At 42.0% G+C, this 20,378-nt stretch overlaps 1 protein-coding gene across 1 annotated transcript; it reads left to right on the top strand.

Moving 5' to 3' along the window:
- Nucleotides 1-6,595: 6,595 nt before the first annotated feature.
- GPR162 (G protein-coupled receptor 162) lies at nucleotides 6,596-19,431 on the top strand. Its single transcript, XM_070742020.1, has 4 exons — nucleotides 6,596-7,459; nucleotides 12,191-12,380; nucleotides 14,697-14,848; nucleotides 18,859-19,431. The coding sequence occupies exons 1-4, from the start codon at nucleotides 6,596-6,598 to the stop codon at nucleotides 19,429-19,431; spliced, it is 1,779 nt and encodes a 592-aa protein (XP_070598121.1).
- Nucleotides 19,432-20,378: the final 947 nt, after the last annotated feature.

Raw genomic sequence — 20,378 nt, 5'->3', positions numbered from 1 at the left:
GGCCCAGCCTGGGATGCTGCCTTTCCCGCTCTTCCCGGAGGGACCAAATCCCCGAGCAGCCCACGGACAGCAGGAAAGCTGCCACCTCCTGAGGGAGACAGTGGGGAGGAGGGAGGCGAAGGAAGCGGGGACAGGCGCACGCACGCACCGGCAGAGGCGGCGGGGCCGGGCCGCAGCCATTAAAGCCGTCGCCGGTGGAGGAGCGCCCTTTCCCCGTCTCCGTCGCTGAGGGGTGGGAGGAGGGGGCAGAGTCCCAGCTGCCTTTGCTCGCCCGCCGCTTGTCCTCCCGCCGGCTGCCGCGGGCCACCGCTCGCCCGGCCCCTGACGTGTCCGCCGTCGCTTCGGGGCGGGAGGCGGTCAGCGGCAGGCGGCGCGCAGAGCGAACGGAGAAAGCGAGCGAGGTTGCTCCAGGCAGGAGAAAGCAGCCAAGGATGCTCCGGTCGCCATGGCAGCGGCAACGGCAAGAGGTAAGATGGGTCCCTTCGCTCTCGGCTGCCTGCTTCCTTGGCAGCCTCGCCGAGCGCGGGAACGGGCGGCTGACGGCGGCGGCGGGATGGCCTTGACCGGCGCGGCGGTCTGTGCATGGCGACTGTTTCCTGCCGCTCGTCTCTTGCCTTCTTGGGTGCTTCGCGGCTCCCCCTTTCCTTCTGCCCAAGCTGGGGATGGGGCACCTCTTGGACTTGGTCCTGTCTCCAGCCCTAACGAGGAAGCCGGCTGTCTGCCATGAGGACCCGAACCTCTCCTGTCCCTAACTTAACCTTCCTCCTTGTTGCTCTGGTTTTGCTCCCTTCTTTGCAGGAAAGCGCAAAAAGAAAAAGAAGAAAGGGGGTGGTGGGGACCGGGACCCCAAATTTTCAATTTTCTCTCAGTTCAGACCTCCCTCTGCCCAGGCCTTGTGCCATAGCAACTTCTTGGAGGCCAGTGGCAGTTGCACTTTGTTTGAAGGGTGAGATCAAAGGCTAAGGCATTGGGGGAATAGGAGATCGAAGGGAGGAACCTTTTCATTTAATTTCATTTTTTTTTTGACTGCCTTCCTTTTCCTAAGACTTGGCGAGGAAGAGGAGCAAGCAGGGCCTCATTAACCTTATTAAGCTCCCTTGTTCATCTCCCACTTTCCCCATTTCTGTGACTTGCCCCCCCCCCCCTCGTTTTCCTGCATCTTCCCCCCTTCAGTCAGGAGCCTGTGAGCGACTTGTTTCCCTAGTCACAAAAAAGTTCCCATCTGGAAATAACGGGGAGGATAGTGGGAGGTGGCATTTAACAGGAAGCACGGGGTGGGTAATCTGCCGGCAGAAGGCTTGCTGGAAACCAGGCAGCAACCATATCCCATGCACGAAGGTGGAAAAGGCAGGAGAACTAGAGCATGTAACAAATTTTTGGCCAAGTTGTAGGAAACGTCAGCACCAAATTGTCAACCTGTATTTTATTGAAGCTTTGCTGTTTTGGAAGACTGTGCAAAATAGCCCTAGAACTAAAGATAACCCATATCTTTATTGGCATTGCACGTGAATAGCAGATGCATGGGCTACCCAAGCTAAATATAGACCTTAATGACACTTGAAAATAATGGTGTGATGCTGGGCCCATAATGATTGGAAAAGTTATTGATCCGGGTAATACAAGAGGAGAAGTTATTGCCTGCATGATTCCAATCAGGGACACACAAGTAGCAATGCGAAAGGAGGTTGTTCTCCATCTTCTGTTTACAGGCTCCTGCGATCCATTTGGTGGGCTGTTGTGTGAGACTGAATGCTTCCTAGGCCTGATCCGGCAGAGCTCCTGACCAAATATTACTGATAGCAATAGTAATGAAGACCAGCCAGTAGATTGAAGGCAGCGTTTTAAAATTAACCTTTAAGATGTTTGATTATGAGCTGTTCATGTTGCAATTCTCAAATTCGTGTCTGCTTGCTTGATAGATGGTGAATGGGATTGCTATCTATTTTGGGGGAAGCAAATTTGGAGAGGGGGAAGAGGGGGAAAGAAGGGAGCAAGAGAGAGATCTCCAACAAAACTATAGCCCTAGAAAAGTGTCTATACTCCCCTTTTCCTTATTCCAGTCCATGTCCTGAATCAAAAACATTAAGGTCAGGGAAAGAATTCAGTTGAAGGATGTTTTCCATCCAATAAATAAATAGGACAAATACCTCATTGTGAGCAATACCTAAGATAGAAAGGCAGCTTGCAAGAGCTGACCTGGAATGAGAACAATCAGCAGGCTTGAGAAATAGTAGCACCATCATGGTGGGAGCTTGGACAGGAACAGCATGTGGGCACTGAGAATTTATGAAATGAAAGTTAAGTAGCTTCTGCTACTTGGGGAATCAATGACTTGGCAGAACCACGAGCTGCTAGTTGTATGTCGGTCACAGACATCAATTGCGAGGCAGGTTGCATTAGCTTGAAAAGTAATGGAGGAAGGAAGTATTGATGGGTCCTTGGTGCTCTCTGAGCTTGGCTGTTTTTATTGAAGACCATGTAGGACCCCTCATTTCAACCCTGAGCGACACATATTCTCTTTTATTGAAAGAAAGAAAGAATTGTTCTGCAGTAGTTTAAAGTTCTTCTCCACCAGCAAACGTCATGGGGATAATCTATGGCAATGATATTCAAGAGCTTAAGACAAAGCATTCAAATAACCTTAGGAGAGAAGACCACCAGTGGATCTTTCTCGAAGCCTGCGTGTATATATAGTGCTATTTCATGTATGCATGAGTGCTGTTTGAACTTCTATTGTTTTCCTTCCCTTCATCAGTGCAGTGATGGAGAACACCTATAGCAACTATGTTTGATTTATTCTCTGTATCAGGGGTCTCCAACCTTGGTAACTTTAAGACTGGAGGACTTCAACTCCCAGAATTCCCCAGCCACCTTTACCAAGGTTGGAGAGCCCTGCTCTTTATCTCTTCCTGATTTCATCTGGTTCCTATCCATTAATTGTTTATCTTCTGTTTATCTTCAGTTAGATGGGAATTTCCTTGAAGGAAATTCAGAAATTGTAGCAGAATATGGTGACCAGACTTTAGTCAGGAGCTTCACAGCATAAGTATACTGTATAAAGTTTTCTCTGGCAAAAGCACATTGATTGCCCATTAATTTCCAGATTAAAATCAGATTAAAAATAACCACAGTCAAGACCTCCTCAGTGGTGGTGCCATATTTCTAGAATTCATTCCCTCTCTAAATTCAGACAACTCCCTTCCTGGTTTGTAAGAAAGAGTCAAACTTCCCCCTTAGAACTTTGCTTTACAGATTGTTGATCAGATAGTTATACCTGAAGTTGTCTAAAGTTGTATTACCTTCTATTTGCGGGTTTTAAATTGTGTTTTGTGGTTTAACAAACTTTGTAATTGTAATTTTGTTTTTTATTTTTATTGCCAATTGCTCTGCAAGCCAATTTTACTGGCAGTAAGTAGGTTTTAAGATGAAAAATAAAGGTCAACTAGATGCTTCCAGGATGCTTATTAAAAAAGCAGGAAGGTGATAACTCTCTTTTCGCAGTCACTTCCCAGTAGCTAATATTTAAAGCATTCTGCCTTCGGGGTGGAACAGAAACTATTAAATATTCATTCAATTTGTCTAGCTACTTTTTTTAAAATGTCTAGATTAGTTGTCATCACCACATTTAGACATTAGTTTTTAGAAGAGTTTCCTTCTATTGAGCCTAACGATCTCCAGGCAATAATATTGAGAAAAATACAGATAGTATTTGTCTATGTTCATTTTTATATCATACATGATATTATATACTTTTGTCACATCTCTCTAGAAAACCAAAATCAATGTAATCTTTCTCTGCAGCAGAGATATCCTAGCCCTTTAATTCGTTTGGTTGCTTTTTTTGTACCATATTCAGTTTGGTTGCTATTTTGTACCATGTTTTGTGCTTGAGACGTAATAATAAAACTATCCTAAGCAGACTTTCATTATTTACGTTATTATCCGTTGGCAATTTCATAATTTGTTTTTGTCCTACTTAGCATGAAATCACTTTTAACATTTCATTGATCTTTTCATTTGACCTACCCACCATGACTTCAAGATTCTGGCTGCAAGATTAGATTCTGTTAATATTTAACTGAAATTCAGATACTTTGCTTCAATGTTTATCACTCAGCATTTACAATACACAGAATACATCTCTCTTCTTAAAAACCCATTCAGGTTAGAAAAGGCCCTTGAAAGTTTTTGCAACCCCAAAAAACCCCAAAAATCTCTTTGATTTTAATACCCTCAGTTATATGGTTAGCAACTTTAATCATTTAAGTGACCAGGAGTCAGGGATGAACATTAATTCAGGCGGCTCCAAACTTGCAACTTTAAGACTTGTGGACTTCAATTCCCAGAATTCCTCAGGCGGTTGAAGTCCACAAATCCTAAATTTGCCAAGAGTGGAGACCACTGAGTTAACTGTTCCTCCTTGACTCCTGATTATTTAAAACATGTTTTAAAAAAATATTGATCACCATATAGATCCTTGGGAAATGTTTCTCCCTTCAGTTCTATTATTTGCTCCTGGTTTAACTGGTTAAATCCATGGGAGACATTGCTGTCCTCATCCAAGATTGTTAAATTGCTCTATTTCCTCTCTGCATTTATGTGCATTAAAATGGGACGCAAGTGACCGAAATGTTCTCCTAGCTGAAAATCTATTATACTCTGGGCATTTTAAAGAGGCTTGCACAGGACTTTCCAGAACACTGCAATGGATGTACTACCGTAAAACTGCATCGCCACTCTTCATGACATATAAAATCATCTAATCAAGGAGAGAAGCAAGCTAGAACTAAGGAGAAATTTCCTAACAGTTAGAACAATTAATCACTGCAACAACTTGCCTCCAGAAGTTGTGAATGCTCCGACACTATTTATATTTTTAAAAAGAGATTGGACAACCATTTGTTTGAAATAGTATAGATTTTTGATTTATTAGATTTGTATGCCGCCCCTCTCCGTAGATAGTTGCCTGAGTAGCTAGTTGAACTAGAAGACCTCCAAGATCCCTTACAACTCTGTTACTTCTCACTAGCTTGCCTTTCCTTACAGTAGTTAGAAGAATAGTTGGGCCTTATCAGACTCTAGAAGATTGGGAGAAGTACTTAAGAAATAGAAGTTAGAATGCTTGTCCTCTTCACCAGAAAGCTTTCACGAAACTGTTTTGGTTTGAATTTTCCAAAGGTGAAAAAGCAGATTACAATAGATCCTTGTGCCTTGACATGTGATTGAATTCAGTAGGTGAGCTTCAGTGTTGTATTGATCCAGTGTTGTAACACAATAGTTTTTCTTCTCCATTACCTACTCATTTGTGTGGGTGGATGAATTGGAATGGTTTGCTTGGGGACAGGAGAATAGACAGGAAAAAGATATTTTCTTGTGCTTTTCTTTTTTACATTTTTCCTTTTTCTTCTTTTTACAGTACAACTGGTTCTATAAACTCTAACTGGCCAAGGAGCTTGGGGAAATGAAAACCTTTCCTGCAGTTGTTGATTGGGTATCTATGGATTCCAAACCAGAGGACAAGATTTGGTGGATAGCCAGCCCAAGTGTCTGGCAGAAAATTAAAGGAAGTTGGTTGTGTGGAGTCATTCGGGAGCTCTCTGATCAACACCTTAGTGGTGCTTTGTAAAAGGCAAGACTTTCATCCTGCTTCCAGGTGAACTCTTCCAACCCTGTCCCCCAAGAACCCTTCGTTTAATTTTTATTTAACAATTAACAACATTAATTCATCTTGGAGAGGCAACGTCAATGAGTTTACTGACAGAAGTTAATTTTTGAAGACAAAGAAAGCAAGCATCAACAGAAGAAAAGATAGCAGCAGGAAAAAAATGTTTATCCTTTATTTATTTAGTTTTCTTAAGATGCACTGATAATTGACACATATTTGGCGGCAGCTTAATTTTTAAAGGAAATTGCAGCAGTAATGAACAGCACAAATATATAAAATGCCCCAAAATTATTATCCAAGCCTACAATAAATCAACAATTATACAGATCAGCAATTTTATACATGTAACATCAAGGGATCTTATATTTTCCCCGCAAAAATCATGTGGGAGAGACATAAGTTAGTATTTTTATATAGAAGCTGTTCAGGAATAGTGGTTCTTCCCTTTTAAGAATATATAGGAATCCTACCACTCACTGAAGATGTTAACTTTCCTTGAAAACAAAGCAGTGTCTTCACAACAAATAAGAGCAATTCAGTTTCATGTTGTCATGGCCTAGTTTTTGCTCTATACAAATCATTTCTTCTAGAATAAAAACATTTTTCTTTAAAAAAAGAAAGAGAAAATAATAATAATAATAATAATAATAATAATAATAATAATAATAATAACAATAATAATAATAAAAAAGAGATGGGTCAGAACCATGTCATAGAAACCTATGGATCAGAAAAACGTACAGTAATTAAAAAAAAAGTGTGAGGGGTGTAGGTGAAAAGAACAAGGAGTGAAGAAAGAAATTGTATGCACCTCATGGCAATAGCTAGACTTTTTTTCTGCATCCCCCTCCTGTTTAGGAGATAGCTACGGAAGTAATCACTGGGTTCTCTCTTCTGTGTGGATTCATATCCCGGGAAGGAGGCTGCACAATGAATCGTGGAGGCGACAGCAGCTCCATGGAGGAACTATCCAAAGCTACTCTGCACGTGAACTCGCTTTGGTGGCTGGCTTGTGGGCTTCTTGCGCTGTTAGCCAACTCCTGGATAATCTTGAGCATCACAGCAAAGCAACAGAAGCACAAGCCTCTGGAGCTCCTGCTCTGCTTCCTGGCTGGGACACACATCCTGATGGCTGCTGTGCCACTTACAACCTACGCCGTGGTGCAGCTGCGACGTGAATCCTCTGACTATGATTGGAACGAAAGCATTTGCAAGGTCTTTGTCTCTACCTATTACACATTGGCACTGGCCACCTGCTTCACCGTCGCCTCTTTATCTTATCACCGTATGTGGATGGTAAGATGGCCAGTCAACTACCGGCTGAGCAATGCTAAGAAGCAGGCTCTGCATGCGGTGATGGGCATCTGGATGGTCTCCTTCATCCTTTCTACCTTGCCATCCATTGGCTGGCACAACAATGGGCAGCGCTATTATGCCAGCGGCTGCCAGTTTATTGTCAGTAAGATTGGCCTGGGCTTTGGTGTGTGCTTCAGCTTGCTTCTTCTCGGAGGAATTGTCATGGGCTTGGTGTGCGTGGGGATTACTTTCTACCAGACCTTATGGGCACACCAAAGGCATCAGAGATGCCATCACCAAAGAACAGAAGATGCCTCTTCTTGCCCTTCTTCAGTTCACAACACTTTCAATGTGCCGGCCATTGTAGTAGAGGATGTCAGAGGCAAAAGAAGATCATCACTGGATGGATCTGAATCTGCTAAGACCTCCATGCAGATGACCAATCTCATCAGTGCAATTGTTTTCCTGTATGACACGCTGACTGGTGTACCCATTTTGGTAAGAAATTATTTATTTTTATTTATTTATTTTGTCCAATACACAATGAGGGTTTTAGTGGGTATATATCTATATACACATAGTAAAATACATGATGAAGGTTATAGAGGAGATACTCATAGTAAAATATATCTAAGAAATAGTAGAAAAGAAGATGTAGTAATAGAACATATCAATGAAAGAATAGAAGAAGAGATATAGGAATAGAAGAAAGGTATAGGAGATATAGGAGAGCAATAGGACAGGGGACGGAAGGCACTCTAGTGCACTTGTACTCGCCCCTTACTGACCTCTTAGGAATCTGGATAGGTCAACTTTAGGATAGGTCAATATCCCTTCCTATTTTTGACCTGTTGTTTTGGAGAGTCTCTAGAAGGCATAAATCATGTTATGAATCCTTAATTTCTGTTAGGAGTGACACAACCAAAATCACTTTAACAAAGCAGTTTTCCCCACTTTGCATGTGCAAAGAAATTTCCTGAAATAAAGACATTTGACATTCTGAAATAGAATGATAACAAGAGGCATTTGGAGTATATTTCAAATCTAAGTCATTTTTCATTAACTCATTAAAATTAGCCATTCGTGGCAAAAATTGTATTCCTCCCAGAGCCCCTATATGAGGGAGATGGACAGTTAAGATAGAAGGATGGGTGGGTGGATGGATGAATGGATGGGTGGGTGGGTGGGTGTGTAGGTAGGTAGATATAGGTATAGGTATAGATATAGATATACAGAGTGAGAGAGAGAGAGTAGGGTCAGGGACAACTATATAATACATGGATGACTTTGAGGAGTATGCCAGGAGTAACTCTGTACATTAATAAAATAATATTACATTTTTCTGTCTTGTTAATAATTATAATTGATGGCTATCTCTGGAGACATCTGGGGATTTCACTCAATGCTTTGGGGACTCTGGACCACATGTGGTACCCAAGTGCCTTGTCCATGAAAGACAGGTCATCCAGCATCAGGGATGGATGCTCTAATCAAAATTGTGTTCTGGGTATAGTAATTTATTTTTCATTATAAAAATAAATAAATGTCATAGGTGGATAGAAAAGAAATACAGATACAGTGGTACCTCTACTTAAGAACTTAATTCATTCCGTGACCAGGTTCTTAAGTAGAAGTGTTCTTAAGTAGAAGCAATTTTTCCCATAGGAATCAATGTAAAAGCAAATAATGTATGCAAACCCATTAGGAAAGAAATAAAAGCTCGGAATTTGGGTGGGGGGAGGAAGAGGAAGAAGAGGAGGAGAATCGCTGCCAAAGGAAGAAGATGAGGTGAGGGGAATCAAAAAAATCCAAAACTTTAAGGCTTAAAAAAAAAAGAGGGACTCTGAGGCGGTAAGGAGGAGCACGCACCTCCCATATACCTGGCGTGAGGCTTCCTCCCATACACTGCGCCAGAGAGAGAAACCCAGGCGGGCGATAAGGGGAAACCCCCACTCCTTTGACCGAAAGGCGGGCGGCGGCTGCTGCTGCTGCTAGCTGCTTCCTCTTCCTTCCAATGCTGAAGGGCTCCCCTCTCCTCTTGCTCATTCACTTTGTAACCGGTGCCTTTCCTTCACTGTGGTGACTCCTCAGTTTGGCTGAAGCCAAGTTGATCCAGCAGGGGCGAAGTGCCTCCTTTTGCCTTTCCGCGCTCAGACGTTCTGGGAGGCAACCTTGCGCAGGGTGTGTGGGAGGCAGCGTGAGGGAGTCACCACAACGAAGTGGTTTGTTCCCTCTCCAAGTGTCCAGAGAAAGGAAAACGCTCTGTTCACTCTGGGCTGCCCAGAGCAAAGGGAGTGTTTCTTTTCTCTGGGCGCTGGCAGACGTTTATTCCCTCTCCAAGCGCCCAGAGAAAAGAAAATGCTTCGTTCACTCTGGACTGCCAAAGCCTCCTTAAGCGCCACCAAAAGACTCCTATGGCAGCTCAGAAAAGCCGGAAATGGCCAGGATTAAGGGGGGAATGGCAAGAAACTGACCAGGCCTTTGTGCCGCTCTCAGATTTCCTGAGAAATTATTCCGGGCTCAGGTTCTTAAGTAGAAAATGGTTCTTAAAAAGAGGCAAAAAAATCTTGAACACCTGGTTCTTACCTAGAAAAGTTCTTAAGTAGAGGCGTTCTTAGGTAGAGGTACCACTGTATTCTGGGACACTTGGGGGTGTGTGTGTGTTCTGTCTTAATATCTTTAATGCCATTCTGATTTCCTCTCAGCAGTGCTGTACAGTATATCTTAATTAATTAATGGGAAGCACTGATAATCCATTGTATGTATATGTACCCTGTTTCCCCCAAATAAGACATCCCCTGATATTAAGCCCAATTGAGCTTTTATTTCAGGTTTCAAAAAAATGTAAGACATGGCCTTATTTTTGGGAAAACATGATATATCCCTTTTGAGATATATAATCTTATTGCAAATTTTGCTGGACAAAAATGTTTTGAATCTTGGAGGCTATTTATTTCTATACATATGACCAAAAAACCAGGGCTAGATAAAAGTTCATATTTATTGCTGGACCATCTGATTGACATGTGCTAGATCAGCAATTATTTAACGGTAGGAATAATGAAATTCCTCTATTCTAAATCCTAATGCTAATGTGAAACAAATCTGAGCAGGTGGCAGCACTCAGGCAACCTTGACAGATGGTAGAAGATAAATATTTGGCGAGAGGTTATGCCTGGCGATGCCAGGATTGTGGGTTAGATGGAGAACTAAAAGAAAACCCAGAAAAAACTATAGAAATCCACTTCTTTTATATTGCTAAGAAGACTGCATAGATGTACAGTAGTTATCATTTGCTTTAAAATGCTTTAAGGTGTGGCTGAATTCTATATTAAATGTTTTAATAAGTGCTTTATAATTTTGTTTTTACAACTTTGATTTTTTTTAAAAATTCAGCCATAGTAGAAAATCCCTGCATTTATCTTCAAATACACCTTCTTGTCGTTTTTCAAAAATTCCACACAGTCAAAAGATAGATCATCGTTTACAGCTGTGGAGTGTCCCCACACACACAATTTCAAGACAAACCTGAATTGTATTTTTTTTTATGCCAATACACATCCCTTTTAAAGAACACAGCACAGAATTCCTTTCAGTGAAAGGAAATAATTTAAGGTCTTCCTTCTTAAGAGGATGGAAAGAATAAAAAAAATATTGCAATTGTCAATTTCAATTTATTTCTTGGTTTTTCATTCATAACTCATATTTAGAGATTTTTTTTTCTCATCCAGCATAACAGAACTGCCAATAATTAAAGAAGAATACCAGCAAACTTTATAGGAAATGTTACTAAATGGATAGAAACATAGAAACATAGAAGTCTGACGGCAGAAAAAGACCTCATGGTCCATCTAGTCTGCCCTTATACTATCTTCTGTATTTTATCTTAGGATGGATATATGTTTATCCCAGGCATGTTTAAATTCAGTTACTGTGGATTTATCTACCATGTCTGCTGGAAGTTTGTCCCAAGGATCTACTACTATTTCAGTAAAATAATATTTTCTCATGTTGCTTTTGATCTTTCCCCCAACTAACTTCAGATTGTTTCCCCTTGTTGTTGTGTTCACTTTCCTATTAAAAACACTTCCCTCCTGAACCTTATTTAACCCTTTAACATATTTAAATGTTTCGATCATGTCCCCCCTTTTCCTTCTGTCCTCCAGACTAGATGGATGGCTGAATTGAGATAATAACACATAATTGTTTAATTTTCACAATAACCAACACATTGGTATTTAAATGCTTTGGGGTAAACAGTATTTTCTCCATAGAGATCATGATTAAATCCAGCAGAATAAATGAAAACTGCAGACTCCTTTCATAAAGAAAGAATGCAGAAAAAGTAACCAGAGTAACTGAGCTGTTAGGCTTTTCTATAAGGCAATCATGCTGGCCCTTTACTGATGTCACTTGATCAGCTCTTGCTGCTTACTTGATGATAGCAATAATTAGCATTAATAATGAAAATGCTGTAATGTGCTGCAAGACAATAGCCAGTGCATATTGAAATTATTTCCCAGACATACAATTTCAGCTTCTGCATATGGTATTGTGAGCATTTCCCTTCCCTTGTAATGCTGGAGCAGAAAACAGGCCATGGTTTTAAAAGTGTGTTGAGGGTGGTTGCATTTGCCACAATACATGTTTATGTTTAGCTGTGTTTAGCCCATCAGTTCTCTGCCTTCTGCTGCACGAATCCCAGCGACCAATTAGGTCCCACAGAGTTGGCCTTCTCCGGGTCCCGTCAACTAAACAATATCGGTTGGCGGGCCCCAGGGGAAGAGCCTTCTCTGTGGCGGCCCTGACTCTCTGGAACCAGCTTCCCCCAGAGATTAGAACTGCCCCTACCCTCCTTGCCTTTCGTAAACTCCTCAAAACCCACCTTTGTCGTCAGGCATGGGGGAATTGAGATATCTCCCCCGGGCCTATACAATTTATGTATGGTATGTTTGTGTGTATGTCTGCTTAATAATGGGGTTTTTTAAATATTTTAAATTGTAAATTATTAGATTTGTTATGAACTGTTTTATTGTGTTGTGAGCCGCCCCGAGTCTACGGAGAGGGGCGGCATACAAATCTAATAAATAAAATAAATAAATAAATAAAAGAACACCAATAGCATTCCTGTTTTAGCTGCCTGAGAAATTTTCTGGAGGGTTCTGTCCTGAACAGGGAGCCCAGCTGTGGGATTTTACTCACACCAGCTCTTATCTCCCCTTGTTTTAGGTGGTCAGCTTCTTCAGCCTCCGCTATGACACTGCTCCCACCTGGATGGTGCTGGCGGTCCTCTGGTGCTCCATGGTGCAAACGCTGCTACTCCCATCATTCATCTGGTCTTGTGAACGTTACCGGGCAGATGTCCGGACTGTCTGGGAACAATGTGTAGCAATAATGTCAGAAGATGATGGGGAAGAAGGTGAGAAATCTACCCACTTCAGTCTTTGTATCATACATTGAGGAAGTCTCATACTGTGGAGAGGAGGGGGGGGGAATAATCACAAGCTTCAAAGGTGTGTAGTGTGAGATCAGCAACCAGAATTAGGTATCCTGTCAGGAGATTCATTAGAGGAGCAGCTATCTTTTTATCTGCTGCAAATTTGCATATTTTAGATGTCTGTGTTAATTCTCACAGAGGGCCATCTTAAATAATTCCTAAAAGTGCAATGTGTTCCACAGAGGAAAACAAAACAGTTTCTTACTTTCCCTTAGTTTTAAGGATGAGGGCTACATTAACAGATCATTAACAGTTTGTGTTATTGGAATCTTTACACTCCTCCCCTTCAGCATGATATGCACAATCGATTTCCTATCGAACCCTGTCATTTTCATATCCAGGACAGGGAAGGGAAGGCAGTAGGTTTAGAGCAGTGATGGCAAACCTTTTTTCTTCTGGTGACAAAAGAGTGCCCACACACATAATTCAATGCCTGAGAAGGGCAAAAACTGCTTCCCCTGCCCCCCAGAGCCCCTCTGGAGGCCGGAAATGGCCTGTTTCCCAACTTCTGGTGGGCCCAGTAGGCTCGTGTTTCACCCTGCCCAGGCTCCAAAGGCTTCCCTAAAGCCAGGGGAGGGTAAAAACGCCCTCCCCATTCACCCAGAGACTCTCTGGAAGCCAAAAATGAACTCCCAGAGCCTCTGCAAGCCAAAAATCAGCTGGCCAGCACACACATGCACATTGGAACTGAGCTAAAGGCAATGGCTCGCCTGCCAGCAGATATGACACGCGTGCCATCTGTGCCATAGGTTCGCGATTACTGGTCCAGAAAGTAAACCCTTATTCCTAGAAGCCTGGAGGCCAGTCCATTTCTGCCATTATAAATAGTCAGGTACCAAGATGGAATTTAAAATACAACATTGCCATTTGTGTCATTCTCAACATTAAAATATATGACAACGTGTTACTGAAATCAAATTGTAGAAAATCAATTGATCAGATGACATCAGCTAATATTAGGTAAAATATCTGAAAAATTCTAATCTAATCACATTCAAGGCATAACTCTTATTTCATTTTTCCCCCAGCATCTACCTTGCAGGTGTATTGTGAAACACTTGCTCTTAACTCCATATATTAGTTACTAGATTACTACAAGTCTGGAGGCAGAGATGCTGCCTCTGCATTTCTGCTGTTCTTAATAGATCAGTACCAGATTAGGACATTGTAGGCCTATGCCTCTGTCTGAAGCTTCATCCCGTGATCCTTCCCCAAACTGCTGAGTTGCATGTGCTGATTAAATGTTAGCAATGATGCTGACCCTTCCATAACCAGCTCTTAGGCTGGATGTGGACATCCATTAAAATTGTAGAATAGATTGCAGCAGTAATCGTCGTAGAAAAATAAATTCACACTTGCAGCAAATGAGACAAGAATTGCCTGCAACTGTTCTACCCAAGAATGGCCATTTAAGCAGGAAATAAAAGAACTGGACATAATCTAGCTTGCTTATTGCTTAGGTTTCTCAGCAACCTCTTTCATACACGGCATACCTTTCACAGCACTAAAAAAAAGAGATTGGGATATATCATGGGCTATTTATAGAATAGAATAGAATAGAATAGAATTTTATTGGCCAAGTGTGATTGGACACACAAGGAATTTGTCTTGGTGCATATGCTCTCAGCGTACATAAAATAAAATATACATTTGTCAAGAATCATGTGCTATGACACTTAATGATTGTCATAGGGGTCAAATAAGCAATGAAGAAGCCATATTAATAAAAATCTTAGGATATAAGCAACAAGTTACAGTCATACAGTCAACATGGGAGGAAATGGGTGACAGGAATGATGAGAAAAACTAGTAGAATAGAAGTGCAGATTTAGTAGAAAGTCTGACAGTGTTGAGGGAATTATTTGTTTAGTAGAGTTCAGAAAAAACCTGTTCTTGTGTCTAGTTGCAAACTACTAACAAAAGCAGGTCTGTACTGTGAAGTGCAGGACTAAGACAGAACAATACAGTCTTCGAACCCTTAGGTAGGTAAATTATTTTTAGAAACCAACAACATACCATCACCTTGACTTTTTTAAAAAAGTTTTTATTAAGTTATAAAATATTATAAAATACAAAATACAAAAGTAAATAAAAAAGCATTGAGGAAGGAGGGGAAACAATGAGTTTCAAATGATACCCTGCCATGCCAGTGTGGAGGTGTGCTTTCTCTATGGGGAGGGCTGAGGTGGGAAGGGGAGAGACCTTTGAGCCTTTTTATCTTTCTCTTCTCCTATATAGATGGCCCTGGCGACGATTATGGAGATGGGAGGATCTGCAAGGTGCGATTCAATGCCAACGGTGCTACAGCCATGAAGCAGGATCCTAGGGATGCTAAGCTGCTGCCGGTGCACCATATGCTTTTGCCCCATGACAGGGTGCATTATTTGCAGGTAAGCTGCCAGCTCTGAGTGATCATTGGTTGCAGCTATCATACGAATAAAGAGCCAGTGTTGTTAGTAAAAATATTGAACTGCAGATTCTAGTCCATCTGCAACTATGGAAGTCTCTAAGTGACTTTTCAACAAGTGGTCTCTGCCCAGGGGCGGATTCCGCTTTCCACCGCTATCGGTGTGTTTCCCACGGAGCTCTGTGACCCCAGCGCATGGACATGCACAGGAAGCCAAATCCCATGCAAGGACATGTGCAAGTGCAAGATTTCGGCGATTTTTGGCAGTTTTTTTGCTTCCACGAGTCTTCGGAGAGGGGCAGCATACGAATCTAATAAACTAAACTAAACTAAAAAATAGGCAAAAATTGCCGAACTCTCACGCTCGCGTACGTTCTTGCACAAGATTTGGTTCCGGTGCATGTGCTGGAAGTAAATCTCACTCTGATGCGCGTGTGCGCCCGCCCACCGGTCAGCTGGAGCTGTGCACGCAGCTCCATTTTTGCTGCCAGAACGACGTCCCCTCCCTGTCCTTTCAGGAACTCAACACTGTCTCTACGCAGTCTACTTGACGATTGCAATTGTGGGGCAAAGTAGGAAGAGGGATTGCTTTGTACACCACCATGAAAAGAACAGGATAGAATAACAATAGCAAAAGGATTTACATACTGCTTCACAGTGTTTTACCTCTTTAAGTGGTTTACAGAGTCACCATATTGCCGCCAACAAACTGGGTTCTCATTGTACTGACATTGGAAGGGTAGAAGTCTGAATCAACTTTGAGCCCTTCAGAATTGAACTGGAGTAGAGCAGAGTGAGCAGTACTGTATTCTAACCACTGTGTCACCACAGCTCTATTGTGTATTGTGTATGTATGTATGTACAGTGGTACCTCATCTTACGAACGCCTCTTCTAACAAACTTTTCGAGATACGAACCCGGTGTTTAAGATTTTTTAGCCTCTTCTTCCGAACTATTTTCACCTTACGAACCCAAGCCGCTGCTACTGGGATGAAGGGGTTTCTGTTTTTTTCCTTTTTGAAGAAAGAAAAGGGAGGGGCGGCTTGGAGGGGGAAAGAGTTTGCATTTTAAAAAGTAGGAGAACAGCGTGCTTGCACAGGCACTGAAAGGGTGTCTTTTGAAGAAAGAAAAGGGAGGGGTGGTTTGGAGGGGGAAAGAGTTTGCATTTAAAAAAGTAGGAGAACAGCGTGCTTGCAGAGGCACTGAAACTGTGTCTTTTGAAGAAAGAAAAGGGAGGGGCGCCCCCCTTGCCTTTCTTCCTTCCCACTCACCCTTTAGCCTAGCCTTGCTTCTTCCACCCGCCCCCTTTAGCTGCTCCTCCCTGCCCTCTGTTCGCCTCCCTTCTAAAGTTTGGGATTTTCCTGAAGGATTTGCACGCATTATTTGCTTTTACATTGATTCCTATGGGAAACATTGTTTCATCTTACGAACTTTTCACCTTACGAACCTCCTCCTGGAACCAATTAAGTTCGTATCATGAGGTACCACTGTACGTACGTACTTACTTACTTACTTACTTATTTATTTATTCGATTTTTATGCCGCCCTTCTCCTTAGACTCAGGGCAGCTTACAACATGCTAGCAATAGCACTTTTTAACAGAGCCAGCGTATTGCCCCACAATCCGGGTCCTCATTTTACCCACCTCGGAAGAATGGAAGGCTGAGTCAACCTTGAGCCGGTGATGAGATTTGAACCGCTAACCTATAGATCTAGAGTCAGCTTCAGTGGCCTGCAATACAACACTCTACCTGCTGCACCACCCCGGCTCTTGCTCAGAAACCTGATGCATAAAAAATAAACTACACTTCTAAATATATGCACATGGTCTTCTATTAGACTGAGTCAGTCCATGTATATCATGCCAATGTTGCCTAACCATGTTCTCTTAGATTTAAAGTACTGTACAGCAACAACTCGCTGTCCTTTGTATTTGGGGACAAGTTTATCTCTTGTTCTTTATAATACGGTAAGCTAATATGGTTAATTGGATTGAGAGACTGGTCCACTTAATAGATGTTATGGCTGATCAGATTTGAACTGAAGATCTTCTTTTCTAAGTAGAATTTCAAAATAGACCATCAATCTTGAACTCTAAAACTGGATTCTGCTTTTGATTCTACAATTTACTGGAGGCTTTTTAGGAAGACAATGGATAGCCATCTGTATGGAAAGGAGGTTGGACTGGATGACCTCCGAGGTCCATTCCATCTCTTATTTTGTAATCTACTTCATAATTAGAGACACATTAAAAGCTAAGTGGGTCTTTATTATTTCTAGGGATATAGAGGCATTTAAACCTATTAGTTTGATGAATGTACATAGTTGACCTGTTTTCTAAGCTAGTTGTTTTCCTAAGGGGGTATTTGTAACTAACCAAACAAAGAGTATTCCTAGTTTGATGCCAAACTGCTCTGTGATAATTATGGATGTATTTTCACAATCATCTGGAGAGGAACATTTAAATATATAGCTTTTTTAAAATTCAGACTGTAATCCACACACCCTCCCATCTGTTCCTACATCTCTTGTAAGGAATATGACACAATTTTCCTCCAAGCAGCTGAGCTATATGCAATAATTCATGTTTGTGTGTTTAGGGAACATCGTGGGATAAAAACAATTTGGAGATTGATGTAGCACTGCAGAGAGATATGGTAGAAGCTTTATTCACTCTATTTAAAAATGTAGTATTGATTTGAACTGGGGAGCTGCTCCTCTAATTATTGAACATATTGGAAGATTGATATTCCAGAGTAATGTGGATATGGTGGCTATTACAGCTTTCCTTTTATAATTGAATTTTATGCTGAGGAAAGATGTATCTGGGAAAACATTGAAGGACCACCATCTGGATTTTTCTAAAATTCCTGGCAACTACAAATTGCAAAATGAAGCCCTCGAATAAAAACAGTATAAGAGAATGGTGGTACACAAAGGTACTTCTCCCCATTTCTACAAATACATAAGAATACATGTATAGTAAAGAGAGAGAGAGGACAGGACAGTAGGACAGGGATGGTAGGCACAATGGTGCGCTTATGCACGCCCCTTACAGACCTCTTAGGAATAGGGTGAGGTCGACAGTAGACAGTCTAAGGTTAAAATTTTTGGGGTTTGGGGAAGAAACCACAGAGTCAGGTAGTGCATTCCAGGCATTGATCACTCTGTTACTGAAGTCATATTTTCTGCAGTCAAGTTTTGAGCAGTTTATATTGAATTTATTGTGTGCTTGTATATTGTTACGGTTGAGGCTGGAGTATTCATTGACAGGTAGGACATTGTGGCAGATGATTGTATGAACTACATTTAGATCGGATCAAAGGCGACGTAGCTCTAAGCTATCTAAGTCCAAAACTTTGAAAGAAAGAGAGATGGGAGGGAGGGAGGGAGAAAGAAAGAAAGAAAGAAAGAAAGGAAAGAAAGAAAGAAAAGAGGAAGGGAGCACGTTTTTTTGTAAAACAACATTATGAGCAGAGGGCTCTATCTGTTACACTCACATAAACAAAGAACAATTAGGAAATTCAAATAACCAGACATTTCAAAGCAAATACTATATATCTGACAGGTGCCTTCTCTGATCTTCCCCATCTTGAGATGGCTTTTGCATGCTGAGAAAAGAGATACCCGAACACTCTAACTGCACAGGAAAAAGTAAACCTGATTTTTGCATCAGGCATTCTAGTCAATTAGTGGGAAGGCATTGGAGTGATTAACAAATTCTTGAGAAGCTTTTAAGTTTCGTAGTATTAACATTTGATTAAAGACAATTCAAACTTAATTACTTTAAACACTTTACCATGTATCCCCTATGACATTTGCCTGTGAGCCATCTGGGACTTGTTATATAAAGAGAAGAGAGGGATATGTTAAGTGGTTCAGATTTCTTTCTTTCATTTAGACTCCCAAAATGTTTAAGCTATTGGACATTTCTGTCAATGGAGAACAATCTATATTCTTCAGCGGCTGTTTGTCTACCGACTTTCCTTTCAGGTTCCTCTCTCCCGGAGGATGTCTCACGACGAAACCAATATTTTTTCCTCCCATCGTTCGACTCCTTCCTTCCTTCACAAGTGGTCCTCCTCTGATGACATTCGGGTGGCTGCTCCACACAGACATGGCGGACCCTCCAGTTATCTGCCTCCAGAGTTCCATAACTACCATCCCCGTCGACATTCCCCCGAGGATGAGTTCACTACACTTCGGCAGTTTCTAGAAGCCGGATTGGCTCGGGGAGCTGGGCCTGGCTCCAGCGCTTGCTTCTTCCGTGACGAGATTACGACCTTTATCGATGAAACACCACTGCCCTCCCCTCACAGCACCCCGCGCCACTCGCGCCTCCCATTCACAGTACAGCGTGAGAGGCACCATTCCCTAAACGGTGCGGAACTAGAAGGCCCTGGTAGGAACCAACCGTGTTCGTTGACTGATGGCGAAAGTCTATACCTCTGTGCTGGAGAACAGGGGCCTGGCAGATGGACAATGGCAGCTCATGGAGCACAATCCTTGCAGGAAGTCAGCCTACACAGTTGCACCAAAGGCAATAGCTCTGCTGTGGGTTTTTAAGGAAATCCCAGAACTCAACATTTAGGCTCCCGTGTTTTTTCTTGATACTCCAAGAAGGCAGGAGTTATGCCATAAGGGAACCTGATACGGAGGGGGAAATAGTACCGGGTGTGTGTGTGTAGAAAAACGTCACGGCTGGAGAGCACAGGGGCACCCTGTCCTCAGTTGACAAATTGCGTCCAGACCACCCGTGTTAACTGAGGGAACTCTTTCTCTGCTCTCTATCTTTGGCAGCGTTGTTAGCACTAAACATTTTACACCTTTCTTAGCTCCACTCATTACGAGAGGGGGGAAAAATGGGCGTGGTGAGAAGGAATATATATGGTTTTTGTTTTAGTGTTAATCATATTTTTCTGCTATTAAAAGTGATTCAGGCTACAAACCAATATGTACGTAGCTGGGAGTTAGTGCCCCTAAAAACTACAGGACACACCACAGAGGTATACAAGAGAGTGCTGTCATCAAGTGCTGAGTACGTCTTAGCAGGACAAACGGGGAAGAATCACCCTCAGCTAACCTTACCTTACCAATGATGTGCATTAAATGTGAAAAGAGAAATCTCTTGCACTGATCATGAAAGCGTTTATCATGCATTCCAATGTTGATTGATTGACTATGTGCCATCGTCATTGTTGACTTCTAAAGACCAGCAGCTCACACGTAATACAATACAATGGGTCTCTTGGAAAGTGCTATCATCCATACATTAGTGATGAAGGGAGGGTGGGGGCTAATGGGAGACATGAACATGTTCAAGAAAGCAATGGACACTCACCATCAACAGAGACTGATGAAAGCAAGTATTTCATTAGATCTTTGACCGCTATCTTTTATCATCATTCTATCAGGTGAGCAGAGCTGGTGCCAAAAGCTGGAAGAAAGATGCCATAAACAGCTGAACTTGTCTGGGTTCATATATTCAAAGCTTGTTTTTATGCCAGATCTAT

Source organism: Erythrolamprus reginae, chromosome 2 (assembly GCF_031021105.1).
Source record: "Erythrolamprus reginae isolate rEryReg1 chromosome 2, rEryReg1.hap1, whole genome shotgun sequence".
In the NCBI taxonomy this organism is placed as follows: Eukaryota; Metazoa; Chordata; class Lepidosauria; order Squamata; family Dipsadidae; genus Erythrolamprus; species Erythrolamprus reginae.
The sequence above is the reverse complement of the archived record's forward strand: the minus strand, read 5'-3'. Positions and strand labels throughout refer to the sequence as shown.

What these genes read in the sequence shown, in the direction of transcription:
- GPR162 (XM_070742020.1), top strand. Translation starts at nt 6,596, where the DNA reads ATGAATCGTGGAGGCGACAGCAGCTCCATGGAGGAACTATCCAAAGCT. An exon ending in AGAAGATGATGGGGAAGAAG is followed by an intron (nt 12,381 to 14,696) that starts GTGAGAAATCTA and finishes TCTCCTATATAG; the next exon opens with ATGGCCCTGGCGACGATTAT. An exon ending in ACAGGGTGCATTATTTGCAG is followed by an intron (nt 14,849 to 18,858) that starts GTAAGCTGCCAG and finishes CTTTCCTTTCAG; the next exon opens with GTTCCTCTCTCCCGGAGGAT.